The 18,293-nt window shown below is 35.7% G+C and overlaps 1 protein-coding gene across 1 annotated transcript in view; it reads right to left on the bottom strand.

The window, feature by feature from the left end:
* Window positions 1–39: 39 nt before the first annotated feature.
* The window catches only part of LOC109112132 (ADAMTS-like protein 3), a 181,288-nt gene continuing 163,034 nt past the window's right edge, over window positions 40–18,293 (bottom strand). The window contains exons 23-30 of the mRNA XM_042727273.1: window positions 16,078–16,260; window positions 15,382–15,501; window positions 13,982–14,197; window positions 9,905–10,088; window positions 3,323–3,527; window positions 2,077–2,180; window positions 1,770–1,982; window positions 40–600 (exon numbers count right to left, since the gene is read on the bottom strand). Of these exons, the coding sequence (XP_042583207.1) occupies window positions 1,955–1,982; window positions 2,077–2,180; window positions 3,323–3,527; window positions 9,905–10,088; window positions 13,982–14,197; window positions 15,382–15,501; window positions 16,078–16,260 (1,040 nt within the window). The 3' untranslated portion in view covers window positions 40–600; window positions 1,770–1,954. The remainder of the gene's footprint in view (window positions 601–1,769; window positions 1,983–2,076; window positions 2,181–3,322; window positions 3,528–9,904; window positions 10,089–13,981; window positions 14,198–15,381; window positions 15,502–16,077; window positions 16,261–18,293) is intronic.

The raw sequence follows: 18,293 nt of genomic DNA, 5'->3' as shown, positions 1-18,293 counted from the left end.
TGACAGAATTTTCATTTTTGGGTGAACTATCCCTTTAAAAAACAAAACAAAACAAACATTTCATGTCTCTCTTAATCCTCCAAGCTGTGTACTACTGATATTCTTAGTATCAGTGCATCATGTACACCCAAGAGGCCTTTATATTTCCTTCACGTTGGTGAATGGTCCGATAAGATTTGTCCTCTCACATTCACAAGTAAAAATCTTAAATTAATACACATGTAATATCACTTTCAGGGCAAGATAAAATGAGATCTGCAGAGAAAGCAGACGAAGAGAGAAGGTTCAAATCTCATCAAGTGATTTTTTCTTTGGACTTCTGATGATTGTGGGAAAGCATCCAGTGAAGTGTAGTCCAGATATCTTTTAGTCCATACACTCCAGCTGTCCTTTTTGTTTGTACGATTTAACAATATTCTGTGTTACTAGAGACAATCAGGGCGTCTGTTGGTTTGGGCTCTTGTGCGGTCTCTGGGTGTCACTAGGTGGCGCTGGTGTCCTGTGAGCAGGTCTGGCAGCAGCGTTGCCGGTACAGATCCACGGGGCAAAGGTTGAGTCGTTTGACCACAGGACAGTAGTGGGTTCTGTCCTTACACTCACCTACAGAAGCACAAAAGAAAACAAAGCTTATTCAAAATATAAGTTTGGAAATCATACTTTTCAAAAGCACAGTCCAATCATTAATTGGCAAACAAATGCAAATTTTAATTAAAGATTAAAATACAGAGAAATAATCAGAAAGTAGAAGCTATTTTCACAAATGAGTTTGTAAACAACAACATTTAAATATGCTTTCGAAAGCAATGAACTGAATTTACTAGGAATAAATTATCTAATTAAAAAAAAAAAAGAATTTAAATAGGAAGATAAATAATAATGAAAATAATGAAAGTCTTTTGTTGGTCATTAAAGTTTATGTTTTTGTTGAGTCAGTTCCCGGCTCCTCTGTCACATATCTAATGAACCTTGCTACATACAGTCACACATCTGATGTGAAACACCTGCTCCTGTTCCTCTTGCTTTGTCCACCTAGGATCTTGGATTGATTTTTTACAAAGATTATTGTGAAATTTGGGGACTTGCTCCAATGACATTAATACACACAGAAATGTGGGGAACCAGAAATGCTGACTCAATATCATTCATTTTGTCCTCTGCTACATCTCAAACTCAAGTTTGGTGAACGCTGACCTGCAAAGGATCTAAACGTCACAGACTGACCTCAAGTCAAAGAAAACTAAGCAGTGTTGCTGCTCACAGTATATTTTCACTTTTTGTTTTTAGTAATTTATTTTTTCTCAAAAAGAGAATCCTTAGAGTGTGATATCATATCCTGTTCGCTGCGGTGTGAAGCAATATTTCGTGCTCAAAGTCTAGCGTGACCACAGCTTCACACTCTAAAAACAATATAAGTTCATTTATTGGTGTTGTTTTATTAAACATTTCTGCACAAGAAACAAGTTAGGTGACACAAAAATGATGTTTCATTAAGTTTCACCGCAGAAGAGCGAAGAACAAAAAGCAGACGTTTGGACAGACAGGATTCCTGAGATGACCGAAGAAAAATCTACGAACGAAAGCGAGTTCTCTTGGGACGTTGTGATAACTTGGACTTCGAGAGTGACAGAACAAGCCAATATATTTGGCCCTCAGGTCGCTAATATTTTCCCTAATAAAACATGACCGCTCTAAAGGTGGCGAACGAGGGCAAACATTCCTCGAACCGTACTGACGCTCTGGTTTATAACAAGGTGTTTTAAAAAACTCACTGCCACAGGAAGTGATGTTGCAGTGTTGCCAGGTAGAAGGCCGCCGTTGCCATGCGCAATGCTGGTCGGGGAGGGTTTTCTTGTTCTGCCGATGGATGCATTCCACTCGACGGGACTGGAAGCCGCTGCCGCACGCCGCTGTACACGTCCTCCATGGAAACACCTTCCAGTGCACATCACACATCTCAGACGAGCAGTTCCTCACATGACGGCCTGAAGTGTTCGAGAACCAGATCATGAGAAATAACAGGTTATTTCAGAGCTGTGCATGTGAGTGATGCTGAATATTGCATAACAAGTCTGGCACCTTTCTTTTGGGTCGCAGGTTTTGGAGGTGGAGTTGCTAAAGTGTCTGCATGAGACGCTTCTGCTCTGCGTGGCCACCGCAGGCCCCAGACATCGACCTGTGCACTGTGAACACGCATTACCATCACAGTAAATATGATGAGGAGGGGAATGAACAAACGCAGCTGCTCTGATGCTAAACAGGCACAAGCTAAAGTACATAAAAGTGATTATGTGTATCTGGCAAATAACATGAATGTTATATGATGGAAGCGCATATTTTTAGATTCTGTAACTGGTCAGTATTTTTTTTATTAATTTTATAACTTTATATTACTTATTGGACTTTTTGCATGCATCATTAAGTTATTATTAACTATTAAAATATTAATATATTAAAAACTATTAATATATTATTAAAATTAAAATGATCGATCCTAATTTACTTTCCTAATTTGTCACAATACAATCAATTCCCAGTGGGGGGGGGGTTATTATTTGTATGAATTTTTATGATTCTGTCAATGGCAATCATTTACAAATAACAAATTACAAATTATTACAAATTAATTCAAAAGTTTGAAATTTGTAAAAAAAAAAAAAAAAAAAAAAAAAAAAAAAAAAAAAGATACATTAAGTTATAAATGACAAATATTTTTACATTTGAAATATTTCTTAGATTTCTAATTCAAATACATGCTGCTATTTTGAACTTTTCATAATAATGATTTCTACAAAATTATTAAGTTGCACCAGTTTCAAAGACTGATTATACTAAAAAAGTGTTGTTTTTTTGAGCAGCAAATAACCATATTAAAATGATTTCTGAAGGATCATGTTACATTATATTAATATTAATATTACTCAACATGATATTAATATTGAGTGATATTAATATTGAATCAATCTATCTATCTATCTATCTATCTATCTATCTTTAAATATTTGATCAATTTAGTTGATGAAAAGTATAGTAAAAACAGTAATATTGAGAAATATTAATACAGTTTAAAATAACTTTTCTGTTATATATATATATATATATATATACATTTTTTTTTTTTTCAATGGTTACTATCAATATCAATATCTAGAATATCTGCTATACTGGCTTCCGGGCAAAGCTATTGATCTCAAAAATAGCCAGATATCAAACGACTAATCGGCCTGACTAATATACTGATCTATCACTAATTATATACATTATTTTATATCATTGCTCCACATTAAAGAGGTTAAAATGAATGTAAATGTGGCAGTAAACGTACCTTGCCCCAGGGGCCAGTGAGCCACTCCACACACGCGTATGAGCTGCACTCTTCCCTGTCTTCAGGCCGACGAGATCCTTCACACGCTGAGCTGGACAAAACCCTCACGCTCCCCGAGGCCTCTACCTGCTGACAGGAGACCCGCCTCTCTCTGAAGCCCCGCCCACAGGAACTGGAGCATCTGGACCACACTGTTGACACCCAACTGACAGATACAGCAAAAACAGTCAGGAGAGCTTCAAAATGATTTAAAAAGCTCATGTGATAAATAATACAATATGAAATACATATACAATATGAAGAAATGTTCAGTATGCATGAAATATGCAGATAGAGAATATTTTTTTAAAATGCGCAGTATGCAACAAAGCACGCTGTATGAGTTTATCCCACAATGCAATGCACTCAACTTGACCTTCCAGTTTCAGTGTGATTGATGAGCCAGAATTCATGATTTCTTGATCTGTTTCTTAATCAGACTGCCAAAAAATACAGATCATAACTGTATGCTATTCACTGAATAAATATGCAGCATAATGAGGCCATGTGATAATGTAGCATTTATTTGATTAAAAAATACTGTAAAATAGTCAAATGTTATTAGAATTTAAAACAACTCCTTTCTGTTTCAATCTATTTTATTGAGTTTTCAGCATCATTACTCCAGTATTCAGTGCCACATAATCCTTCAGAAATCATTCTAATATGCTGATTTGATGATCAAGAATTTAATAATATTTTTTTTATTATTATCAGTGTTGAAAATAGTTGTGCTGCTTAATATTTTTGTGAAACTGTGATGATTCTTTGATGAATATAAAGTTTAAAAACAGCATTAAAAAATATAATCAATATCAATATCAATTTATGGAGTACAGCCAAATAGTGAGTAAAAAAAAGAGATTAAATTAGATAAAGTTCATTAATCACAACTGACACTTATTTCAGAGTCAGAATGAAGTTAAATGTCATTTGATTTGAGGATTGCGCTGCCTCTACGGTATTGAGTTCAGGGCAGTATTTTGATTTTATAATGTCACCATTGTTTGTCATTCATGCTGCATCGAGAACTGCAATAGTAACTCCGATCATCATTCTGAGAGAAAACTGGACAGTGCAGTGTATTTTTTCACATTTTCTATGTTTTAAAACCCCAAGGGAAGCAGGTCGCGGAGATAACAAGAAGACGCCGGATAGTAAATCTATTAATAATGTCACAGATTTAACACACTGCCTGTCACTCAATAAAAGAATCATATTGCTGCGTGTTTTGATTTTGTTTGGTTTAATAATTAACATCACCTTAGCGAGTATGACTCTCACTTGGCTTGAACAGGGACAGTAAAACACTTAACACAAATAACGCTTCATGTGGCTTAATGTACCAAGACAGTTAAAAAGACAAAATTGTAAAGCATATACTATGTGCAGATATGAACATAAGCCCAAAATGTGAACACAACACGTTTATTTACACATTAAGTATTTTTCTCTTATATAAAGACTGTTTAATGTACCTGGACAGTGATATTAAAACACCACATTCTGTACACACCTTACTAATAAGGTATAATATCTCCAGAAAAACTGATGAACCCAAAATATGAAATGCATAAGCGCTTTCTTTAATACGATTTTCTAAAGGGAGAAAAACGCTTAATGTGTAATTAATATTCTGGCCTCATCTGCATGTCTTTTAGCATCACTGCCTTACTACATTAAACCAGCATTTTAAAATGCTACAAAACTTTAAAAAATAATAATAATAATTTTTATAAAAATAATTTTGTAGTATGCTTGCTGATGTTGCAACTGGTCAAGCAAATGCTTGTGCTTTGTTTCTGTATGATATAATTGTACATACATCTATTAATATACTGATATTCTGGTCTATAACTCCTCCCCGAACTTCCCTCTACCCTGTATCTTGCTCTCACATTGGCTACATGTAGTTTTTAATCAGAACTAATTTCACACAGCAGGATTTTGAATCACAGACAGATCTAGATATTTAGCATGCCAAATATTTCACGGGGGTCTGTGACGCATCTGCAATTCTCGCAGATAGACTCTTTGATAATTTACACTGCGTGACTGTCACTCACGTGAACAAGCACTGATTTGCCTCCGATTTCGGCCATTTGTCTGCGATTTTGCAAAACCTGTCGGCAAGTGAAAATCAGGGCGAAAATCGTGCAGTGTGAACTTGTCATTAAAGGGATCATCGGATGCCCATTTTCCACAAGTTGATATGATTCTTTAGGGTCGTAATGAAAAGTCTGTAACATAGTTGGGTTGAAATTTCTCACCTTTTTTACCCTGTCAAAAACAACTCTTTTCAGAACAAGCCGTTTCATAGCATTTTCCTTTAAATGTTAATGAGCTCTGCTGACCCCGCCCCTCTCTTCCGAGCCGCTCTCAGAGAGACTGTTTACTTTAGCCGTATTCATCGTGAAACTTGCTAATTAACACATTATTAGGAAAGGTTATTTGCAAAGATTCATTAAAAAAAACTTTTTACACACTTTTCTATTGGTGAAGCTGGATCGTGAGAAGATAGATGCATTTGGGTAGATCGGGGGTTTGATTCCCTTCAAAAACAAACGTAATCCGCTGCGTCTTCAACGGCTCAGATGTCTATGTTCATTATTACATCCAACAACAAAACACCTCAATCGCTTAGGAGTCATTCTTGTCTACATCTGCTCTGGCGGTGAAACAACGGTGGACTGATAACAGCTCGCTCAGGGCGGGTCTAAGGTAAGACGCCAGTCCAGTCTGTGCTGAAACGCTACTGTCAATCAAACTATCGTGGGAGGGGCCTGTCTGTGTGACATCACAAAGACAGGCATTTGAGATCGGCTTAATTTCTAGAAAGGGGTAAAAATTTTAGTAGATTAAAAAAAAACACTGGGTGGATTTTTTTCATTATAGGGTGGTTGTGTACACACTGCCAACACACATTTCAGTTCAAACAACTTGTAAAAGTGCATGTAGCATCCGATGACCTCTTTAAACACACACTAACAAACTTCTAGCTAACTCTGGGTACGTGCCATTCCAAACTGACAAGAATATATATCTCCATACATTTTAACAGTGGATACATACGGCTGGATATATTTGGTTTTTGAAAAAGCACAGCTTGTACCCGAGTCACTGGGGAGCTGGGAGCCTCTGCGGGGCATTTGGGGTTGTGTTAGAGTGCAAGAAGCAGTAACAAAGACACGCTTTGTGAGAGGATCTCCCGCTGACGGCTCTGAACTGACGCTAAGCACTTTCACAGAGCCATATGATTCATGCGCCGAGTCCAGACGCATGGCAATAATCAGATGATGTTTTTGGCATGGACGTACAGAAGTCGGAGAGCGTTCGTGTGCACTATCTATCCTGTGTTCTGCAAGAAACCCTGAAACCCTCAATCAATCAGCACACCATATGAAACGTGGACTTTGCTAACGATTCTAGAATATTTTTCTCCTGCTTTTATATGAAAGAGTGGAAATACATTACATGCTAATATCATTCAGTTCACTAAATTGCTCTTTTAAAGGCAAAATATCATTATTAACTTGCAATTTCCTAATGTAAGATGAAATGGGCAAAAATCTCTTTACAGAAGTGAAAATGACATTTCACACCATCGTTATAAAAAGCAAGGTGATACATTGAAATTAACTGAGGCTTGGGGAAAAATGCCACCAAAATAAAGGACATTTAAAAAAAATGCTCCTGTACAAATAAATTAACTCTATTATGGCTCTTGTGATTAAAGTGAAATGTGAAATTGAAAGAAAGGTTTGTATTGTGCCATTGCATTTAGATCTGCTCATGTTGCATCAGCATTCTAACCAATCACACACATTTCTCTTGAGTTTATGTTCTCTTGAGCTTATGAACGCAGTGGCCAATCAAAATTGATTAGATTAGTCACCACTGAAAGTGAATTCTGAACTCTTTTGCCAATTCTATCATCATTAAACAACAAACTTCAGCTATTATGCATAAGATTCATATTGCAGTGAAGACACTTAAGTTGAAGATTTTTATTATTATTATTAATATTTTTTTTTATCTTTAACTCATGCTAGACTGAAGTCAGTGACCGCTTTAGTGATGAGGAACATTCCAGTTTGAAGAAACATTTTGTTTTTCATGCTATAAAATAACAATGTGAAGTCTTGATTTTCTATTGTGTAAAAAGCAATAAACTAATTCATAAATGGTTCTTATCTTGCTTTGTCTGTGTGGCCTACAAAAACATGGCGTTCTATTTCCCCAAACACAAAAATATTAATTTAATTATTTTAATCGACATAATAAAAAATTCAAGAGCAATAATCTACACTGACTTCTGTCATAATATTGCAGTACCATATATATATATAAAAAAGGCTGGTAATTTTCTGCCAGGACATTATCCAGTAATTTTACAGACTTTCCATTCACCTTAAAACACAGCGCAATGAAGTGCAAAATTCAAAATACAGGTAAAATACTATACTGGAAAATTTCTTCATATTAATATGGTACATTGCAACCTTTTTTTATCTGTTTTTAACAGTTTTTTTAGTGTCTATAATTTATATATTAATTTATATAACTTAAAATGCATGCATGTAAATGCATGCATGCCACATTTGAGCTGAATTAAACAGTCTATAAGTGTAAATGAACAGGTAAACATGTCAGATGCAGCTTCTGTACCATCTTTGCAGTGCAAAGAAGGCATGTGTTGATGCTGACAAAATCCTTTTGGTTACCGTCTGTAGTATTAGGATTGATTGAAATAATTGGTTACATCTAAGTATTTAATATTAAAGTCACCACAGACACATTTAATAAAGGTAAATATAACAATTCTCCTTAACAAATTCCTGGAAATCAAGCAGATAAATATTGCCCCTTAATCAAAAAAGTTTATTTCCTGTCCTGATAATAAAGATAATTTTCACAATACTTTTTTATTCTAAATGATCTCATTTTTCTGCATTGTGTCGAAATGGTAAAAACCCACAGGGGTTTCTCCGTCCAGACCAGTGCACTGACAAAAAGAAGCTCTTTTACACTGACAGCTGATATCTGCTCTTCTCCGGCCCCATTGGACTCATACAGTTTGATTCATGTGCTTCGTTGAGCGTCTGCACGGCCCCTGAAAAGACTGGGATGCTGGGAAGAGAATGATAGATGGGCTGTTTGATGGAGAGAGGCACTTTGGCTGGGAATCAGAGGACCGGGGTGCTGCTCGCAGTCAAATGCATCACAGATCGCAGACTTGTGAAGGGTTCTGCTCTCTTTATATTAAAGTCTATAGAGAGATCCATCAGCAGAAGCTCGTTTATCAAAGACGGAGTAGCTGTCACTGTGTCTGACTTCTGAATTGCTAACAGTCAGAGAACGGGGCTAATTATACTACAGTAGGTTTGATAGCACAACATGACAGTTTTTATGGATTTGTTCACATTGGACCCAATCCTGATTGGTTTTTCCTCGACTAACATACTGACTATGTCATCTTGACAAGTGCTGCATTTTATTAAAGGAAAAGTTCATCTCAAAATGAAAATTTTCTGAAAATGTATTCACTCTCAGGCCATTTAAGACAAGTTTGTTTCTTCATCAGAACAGATTTGGAGAAATTATCATTACATTAGCATCACTTCCTCAATGGATGCTTTGCAGCGAATGGGTGCTGTCAGAACGAGAGTCTAAACAGCTGATAAAAATATCACAATAATCCATAACATGACTCCAGTCTATCCTATCTTGTGAAGTGAAATGCTGCTTGTTTGTAAGAATCTATCAGATTATTCATAATATCGCTGTCTCCAAAGAAATAGTCATCTTGTCTGAATCAGGAGAGAAATATGCACAGATCAAGCACAAAAAAAGCAAAAACAGTCCAAACAGTTCTAAACAAATATGTTGGTGGATTATGATGTGAGAGGACAACAGGGGATGGACTTTTTCACTGGATGAAGCATTATTATGTATTATGGACTCAGTATTTTGTCCAGAAGTGTTGGTTCAGTGTTAAAACACCTTGATGAATTTTTACAAACACAGCTTTTTGCTTAAGAAGATGTTAACTGATGGACTGGAGTGGTGTGGATTACTTGTGGATTATTGTGATGTTTTTATCAGCTGTTTGAACTCTCATTCTGACGGCACCCATTCACTACAGAGGATCCATTAGTGAGCAAGTGATGTATTGCAACATTTCTCCAAATCTGTTCCCATGAAGAAACAAACTCATCTATACCTTGGATGGCATAAGGGTGAGTACATTTTTGGGTGAGCTATTTCTATAAGTATTTTTTATTATTTGTGACCCTGGAACACAAAACCAGTCTTCAATCGCTAGGGTATATTTGTAGCAATAGCCAAAAAAAAACATTGTATGGGTCAAAATTATCGATTTTTCTTTTATGCCAAAAATCATTAGGATATTAAGTAAAGATCATGTTCCATGAAGATATTTTGTAAATAAATATATCAAAACCTAATTTTTGATTTGAAATTTTGAAAAATTGACACTTAAGGTTTAGTGGTCAAGGGTCACATTTGATTAGAGAAGTGTACCTGGGAGCGCAGTCCAGGAGGTTACATGGCCGTGGTTGACTGATCGGTTTGGGAAGATGATGACAGACTGAATGAGGCATCTCTTGGCCCTCTGACGTCAGACATCGTACCTTCCTCATCTGAGTCCCTCTGTTGCCACAGGGAGCGCTGCATGTGCTCCACTCGCCCAAATGCCACTCAAACTCTACACCCCACAAAAGACACAAAGAGAAATACACATACAGTTAGAGATGAAATTAAAATTATTGGTGATACAAATAAGTAATTTTTTTTGCTCTGTAGTCTTTGCATCATTTATTGTTTTATTTTTCATTTATTTAGTCATTTTATATATTGTGTTGTATATAAATAATACAGAATACTATAGAATTTAAATATAGACCATCTCCTGATCATTGATAAAAAAATTCTAGACTATTTAAACTGATCAAAAGTGAAAGACATAATTTTTTTTTCAAAAGATTCCTATTTTAAAATGAATACTATTCTTTTGGAATTCTATTTGGAACCAAAGAATCCTAATATATATATATATATATATATATATATATATATATAGCACAACTTGTTTTCAAAATTAATAACAATATATATATATATATTTCTGTTTCCACCAAAATATGAAGCAGCACAACTTGTTTTCAAAATTAATAACAATAATATGTTTTCCTGTGGAGCAAATCAGCATATTAGAATGATTTCTGATTTCTGATCATGTGACAATGAAGACTGGAGTTATGATGCTGAAAATTCAACTTTGCTATCACAGGAATAAATTACATTTTAAAATATATTAAAACAGAAATCAATATAAGATATGGTACCAATATATATCCAGACATAAAGCCTGTGAATTTCAATTATAAAGGACAAAACAGGTATGGCATGAATCAATACCAGGGAAGCACTATTACTCAAGTGCTGCCAAAATGCCTGATTCAAAGAGAGAGGTTATAGGGAACATTTACAAGCCCTTAAAGGTTTTTAGGAATCTGGGCTTGAATATCTACACAATCGTCTCTGGCTTTTAAAATTCCTGGCATTGTGCAGGAACTGAAAGGAAGACACGCAGCTTTAACAAGACACAAATGAGCTCTGAGCGCTTGGTTTTCTACAAGACAGACCTGAAGTACAATTCATCTCCAAACCTTCAACATAACACAGTTGAGTTTTACTTTCCTGTCTATCCTGGGTGTTGAGTTTCATCAGAACACTACGGCTATTCATCATTCACACACTGTTTTTATTAGCACTTTTTGCTGACTTTAACCATGCACTTCTAATGTAATGTCACATCACACATATAACAAAGATACCTAAACCCAATCACAAACAACAACATACACGAATGAATAAAGATCAAAACCATGAAGTACATAGATACTACTGTAGCATAGTGTACTTAGCTCTTAAATACATAGAATACCGTCTTTCAATCAAAAATTCATAAAAACATAAATCAATAAATAACTATATATATATATATATATATATATATATATATATATAAATAATAAAAAAGTAATTTGCAAAAAGTCAGAAATCACAGTTATTAGTTTTAATTAATAAAAAAAATACACACACACATTTATTTATTTATTTATTTTTAGAGAGAGAGAGAGAGAGAGAGAGAGAGAGAGAGAGAGATCCTGCATGCTTTCTCTGCAGAAAGTTTTTTTTCCTGCAATACATATAAACGAGGACTTTTTCTGCTTTATTCTGAAAACTTTGAAGATATGATTTTCTCACAATGAATTGGCTCCTCTGTGAAGGATATATTACACTGAATTTACACCAAAATTATTAGGATATTAAGTAAAGATCATGTTCCATGAAGATATTTTGTAAATTTCCTACTGTATATGTCAAAACGTAATTTTTAATTAGTAATATGCATTGCTAAGAACTTCATTTGGACAACTTTAAAGGCGATTTTCTCAGTATTTTTATTTTTTTGCACCCTAAGATTCCAGAATTTCAAATAGTTGTATCTCAGCCAAATATTGTCCTATCATAACAAAGCTTATTTATTCAGCTTTCAGATGATATATAAATCTCAATTCCGAAAAAATTTACCCTTATGATTGGTTTTGTGGTCCAGGGTCACATATGTTATGGTACTTGATTAAAGAAGCTACTGTACTGTACTGTACTGTAATGTAATATTAAACTAATAAAACATTTACATTTACATTTAGTCATTTAGCAGACGCTTTTATCCAAAGCGACTTACAAATTAGGATAAGTGTGCATCTGATGCTGGAAAATGCTGCCTACAGAGGCAGCTCATTAGGATTTGGAAAAAAAGCCAAAAAAAATTATTTGGCACATTTAGTTAGTGCTGGGCGGTATGACCAAAAATTTATATCATGGTATTTTTCAAAATTATACTGGTTTCACAGTATATGATAGTATTTTATTTTTTTTTTTTTCATGCATGACCGGGTGTTAAAGGGATACTCCACCCCAAAATGAAAATTTAGTCTTTAATCACTTACCCCCATGTTGTTCCAAACCCATAAAAGCTCCGTTTGTCTTTGGAACACAATTTAAGATATTTTGGTTGAAAACCTGGAGGCTTGAGACTGTCCCATAAACTGCCAAATATATAACAGTGTCAAGGTCTAAAAAAGGTATGAAAGTCGTCGTCAGAATACTCCATCTGCCATCAGACGTGCAATCTGGGTTATATGAAGCGTCAGGAACACTTTTTGTAAGCAAAGAAAACAAAAATAACGACTTTATTCAATAATTCCTTTGTCAACGGTCTCCTCTGTGTCTCTCCATATCACCTATGGGACAGTCTCAAGCCTCCAGGTTTTCATCCAAAATATTTTTAATTGTGTTCCGAAGACGAAAAGAGCTTTTATGGGTTTGGAACGACATGGGGTTAAGTGATTAATGACAAAATTTTCATTTTGGGGTGGAGTATCCCTTTAACCACATTTTCTACTGATTAAGAGAGGAAAGAGTGAGGAGTGAGGAAAAGGGCTCAGAAAATCACTCTGGATCCCTCACATCCAAGTTACCCCCTTTTTGAACTTTTGCCATCTGGCCAACGCTTCAGAGCCGCAAATACCAGGACAGCCAGGCACAAGAACAGTTTCTTCGCCCAGGCAATCTACCTCATGAACAGTTAAATGTTCCCCACTTATGCAATAAAAATGTGCAATATCCTTATATTTATTTGTTACCCCTCCATCCAAGTACATATCTGCATCTTACTCTATTCTATTCCATTATCATCTATAGCACAACTGTTCATACAATTTATTTATTGTTGTCTCTGTGTACTGGAAGCTTATGTCACTAAAACAAATTCCTTGTATGCCTAAGCATACTTGGCAATAAAGCGCTTTCTGATTCTGATTCTGAAATACTGCAGTAGATTAACTTAAATGCCCTATGAACAGACAAACTATGCTCATATTTATAATTTCAAACAGCCAGTTTGCGACAGGTTCTTGGAAACACTGTTTTGTATTCATTTACTGACGAGTCGGCTGCAGTACGGCCAACTGAAAGTGATGCTTCTCTGCCACTCGCTGCGCAGAACAGACGCCAAAAGAGGCGACACTGCACCGGAAAAGTCAGACCTCACGCGGCAGCACTGGCGAAATCTTCCAAATGAACGATAGATAAGGTTTATCCAAAAAGTCAATAGGTTTGTCAGTATGTACCTTTTATGAAAAAACGCAGCTAAAAGGGTCTGAAAGTTACTAGTTCTACAACTTCAGTTTTGAAACTTTCACACTTAGTAACACATACAGCTGTGCCCTCACCACAGTGCAACAGTGAAAAGAGACCCCTCTCGAATAGTGTTGCGTTCCGAACGTTAAGTTCGTTTTGCGGTATTTAAAAAAATTCATATTAGAACAAAAGTAAACACTGGTATACCACCCAGCACTAGGTTAAAAATCAGCATTGTTGCATGCTGCACACATGTTGGCAAATACAGCAGATCATCTGGCTATCCATACATGCATACTGGACACATGCACATTGCACAATGAATATGTATTTCCAAAGCTAAAGAGCTATGAGTTTATTCCCCTTGTTGTTTTTATTCACACTAACCTTGTGAAAGCACATGAATCCAGGCTGTGAGACGCTGCTGGTTGTTGGTCTGTGTTTGACACTCGTAGCGTCCGTCAAAAGTCCCTCCATGCATGTTCATCTCTAGAACTCGTCCCCCCACCAGCATGCGGTAGCTCATGCCTGGACTCTGCTTTAGTGTCTGGTTCTGATAAGACCACTTGATGGGCTTCCTGTGACTGGGGACCACCGGGCAACCTGAAGGGGGTTATGGGTGAATTTTTAGAGGAAATGGGGTTGAGGTCTCCTGTCATTTGCATTTGACATTTATTGACTGAAGTGTGCAAAACATGCACTAAAAAGAGCATTTCAACTCAATCAAAAAACTCTAACTGGAAATCTGAACTCCTACACACAGAAAAATAAGAATAAGGGCTACAGCGGCTGTGCAGGTTGATGAACACTACAGTTAACTCTAGGCCTTCATGTTTCTTCATGATTCATGTTTATGTCACAGAAAAAAAGACAAGTTTTTTTTCATTATTATTATTATTTTTTAAGTAGTTATCCAGGCAAAATATCTTAAAATCCTTGAAATAAGATGCATTTACTCCACAAAACATTTTTTGCAGTTAAAAACATGTAAATCTGCCAGTGTGGTAAAACGACAACAAAAAATTGTTCTTGTTTTAAAATCTTATGCAGTCTTGAGCACTTTTAACAAAATCCATACAAGCATTTCAGCTACTTGAAATAAAATAAAGATTAACTGAAATAAAATAATATAAACTTATTTTTAAATCACCATGTTGTCAAAGCAACATTTCTCATTTTCATTTAGTTTTACAATGTACTAAAATAACTAAAACTGAAATATTTTTTAATTAACAAAAACTATATTAAACAACAGTAAATAATCCAAATGACACTACGGAAAAAATTGCATTATGAATAAATAATCTTAATAATAAGAGTAATAATAATTTATACTACTACTAATACTAATACATTATAATAAAATGTACATTTACTGATTTTCTATTTATTCAAAGTGATTTATAAATGAGAAAAGTATTTGTGATAAACAATATTACTTTCTTTCTGTGTGAAAACACTACAAGACACAAGCCTTAACACGCAACAAAAAAATGGCAAATTATGTAGGTAAGACTAATGATATGGTTTTTAAATTTCAAAACCAGCTCATACACTCCTAAAAATAAAGGTTCTTTATTGGCATTGACCATTCCATGAAGAACCTTTAACAACAATGGAATGTTTCCATTCCACAAAAGGTTCTTTAGATTATAAAATGTTCTTCACACTAAGAAAAAAAAAGTTTTTATCCCAAAATAATTCTTCTACCATATCGCTCCAAATACCCCCTTTTGGAATCTTTATTTTTAAGAGTGTATCATTTAAACAACATGAAAGTGCTGTACCTATCCTCAAGGTATCTCCAGGTTTGACTGTGATGCTGGTGCCAATCACAGAGGCCATCAGAACCCTCTTCCTGTTCATCTCCTTTGAAACCTGGTGCTCAGATTCACCCACAGCTCCTCCTGGCATTGAGACAGCACTGTGTCATCAACCATCTCACCATCAAACGCAATCAACCAAAGCATTCCTACAGGTAGATTGTTCCATTGATGATTGAAAAACCTCAAGTAGCTGAATTATTACTCCTAGTTAGAGCTTTTTCCCAATCAGCAAAGAAATCACAGCCTGTTTCGACCATTATGGAGACAGAAATAACCTCAATTAATGAAATACGGCGGGAAGTCGTGTCATCTGAGGCCAAACAAGGACTCAACTGCCTTCTGTTTGTGGCCTATAAGATCTCCAGAGACAAGCGGCCTCTACAAAGAAGGGAATATTTCTTCATTTCACTGCAAATATGGATTTTGCCACCCCTACGGTCTGTAGGTCTCACGTTATTTCTCAACAAGACGCACCAAACGATGCCAATATCAATAAGCGACTCGCAAATCTCCCGCCGAGTTTGCTGACTTTGTGGGAAACCGAGCCAACCCACAGAGTGCGGTTCACTAAGCACCGAAACGCTGTCGTGCAAGGATTTCCCTGTCACCCGGAGAAGTGTGGACTGACATACGGGACATATGGGAATCGCTACTCACCCGCCACACGCAGCAGGCTGGAGGCCACTGACTTTCCAATGCTGTTGGCAGCCATACAGGAGTAGGTGCCGTAGTCTGTCGGTGTGAGGTTTCTCAGGAGCAGAGATCCATCCGGGAGAGGACTAGCGCTGGCGCCCAGCGGACCCTCCTTGCGGTGCCAGCTCAGCGTTGGCCGCGGGACACCTGTTCAGAGACAAATGTCAGGTCACTCTCAATCAATCAGTTCATACTGGAGTCTAGAGCTGACGCTAATCACAGCTTTCTATGAGTAGGGTACACATTAGGTGTCCCATTACCTTTAAAAGGTGTTTGAAGGAAAAACTGTATGCTGTCAGAAATGTTAGATACTTCACATTAAGTATTATTTAGAATAAAATTAGCAATTCAAAAAAAGATGTTATATTTAAACATCAAATCAAGCCCTTAAAATGGTGATTTTGGTCTTTTCCACCTCATGTCCTTCTAGACTGTATAAAATAGAACAAATAAAATAGTTCAACATCATCATTTTGAATAAATTATAATTTTGACGTTTTTGAAAAAACAAGACAAAAACAACAACAAATTAACTTTTAACATTCAAAAATGTTTTTTTTTTCCCTTTTTTTTTAAACTTGTTTTATTTTAGCTGTGTCCCATTTTTGCAGGCAAACCTGTGTTCGCATGACTTTGCGACATTATTAAAAATAGACAAAAATAAATACATAAAAAAAGAATAAAAATATTCTTTAAAATTTAGAAAGTGGAACATTTTTTAATCCAGTTTCTCAATTTATACACAAATTGTACTGTTGACTGCATGTGTTAAACTCAACAATGTTGTGAAACTTAAATATTTTTCTATTATAAAATATATATAAATTTATAGGAAATATATGGTGTAACCAACTATAAGCCACTTTTATTATTATTATTATTATTATTTATTAACAGCAACAAAAACTACAATTATTGTTATTATTAATATTAATAATTTCTGTTTAATATTTGATTTTAAATTAAAAAAAAAAAGAATCTCACAAACTAATTGCCAAAATTAGTTTCCATGGCTGCGTTGCAGCAAAACAAAACAAAACAAAACAAAACAAAACAAAACAAAACAAAACAAAACAAAACAAAACAAAAAACATTTTAGATTGACCTTCTCCACTGAGTTTCACATTCAATATTTTCTGACCATTTGTAATATATATTTAGACTTTCAGACCCTATTTTGCACCCTGTTCAAGAAAAGCTGGTCTGGGCGCAGCTTTCCCAAAAGCAAACCCAAGCTCTTGACAAATCACTGAACAAGTTCCAGTCTTAGGGGCAACTGCTATCGTGCCCTTAAAAGACTCATATGTCAACATCAAAGCCAGCGCTGAATAAATCAAACCACAGAAAATGTTGATTCAAAGAGCAGATCAGCAAGAGGCCAGCAGATTGCCACGAATTACTTGTACAAATGGGCACAATGAATGCAAATTGCCTCCCTCCAACCAGTTCCCATGGGACGCCCCCGCAGAAAATAATGAGCAGCACATGGATTGGAGTCTGGGTTTTATGGTCCCCCGTTCTGCCGAATGGAGACATTAGTACTGACATACAGCCATTCGTCTGAGAGCCAATGAATAGACACACTCTTAGGAATGGAAAATCACATCAGAGGCCTTGAGGTGTGTGTGTGTGCATCAAGCTCACACGTGGGTATTGACACACTCTGGCACCAGTAAACAGTCAGGCATGCCTGCAAAGATGGCAGAAAGTGATGTTGTTAAGATGTAGGTAGGATTAATAGTGGCCGCCGCAGTGACCTCTGCTCTCCTGGAGAGGGTATGAGAAACATACACAGGAACAATAACTGCATGATGATGAAGAAAAAAAATGGAACATTAAAAGAAGATATATTACATACAAAATGTTTATCTCTATGTGCTGACCGCCTACTGACTGCAGACTCGTACAAACACATGCTCCGTTCCAATACACATTAGAAGTGCTCTGAGCCGGACTCATTTCAAAACTACTTCTTTCTTTGGCTTTTGACCAGTCAGAGAGAACGAGGTACTACTTTGATGCCAGGGATCTTTGTTTTTAGTATTATTGTTGCTATTTTCACTAGTCCTATTCTTATTAATTTTCTCATTATTGTTATTATTTTTTTTAGGTTTTGCATTAATTGATGTAAAGCACATTGGTCAACTTATGTGTAACAGTGCTATTTAAATGAAATTGAC

This window comes from Cyprinus carpio, chromosome B7, assembly GCF_018340385.1.
Source record: "Cyprinus carpio isolate SPL01 chromosome B7, ASM1834038v1, whole genome shotgun sequence".
NCBI lineage: Eukaryota > Metazoa > Chordata > Actinopteri > Cypriniformes > Cyprinidae > Cyprinus > Cyprinus carpio.
This window is presented reverse-complemented; position numbering and strand designations above follow the sequence as displayed.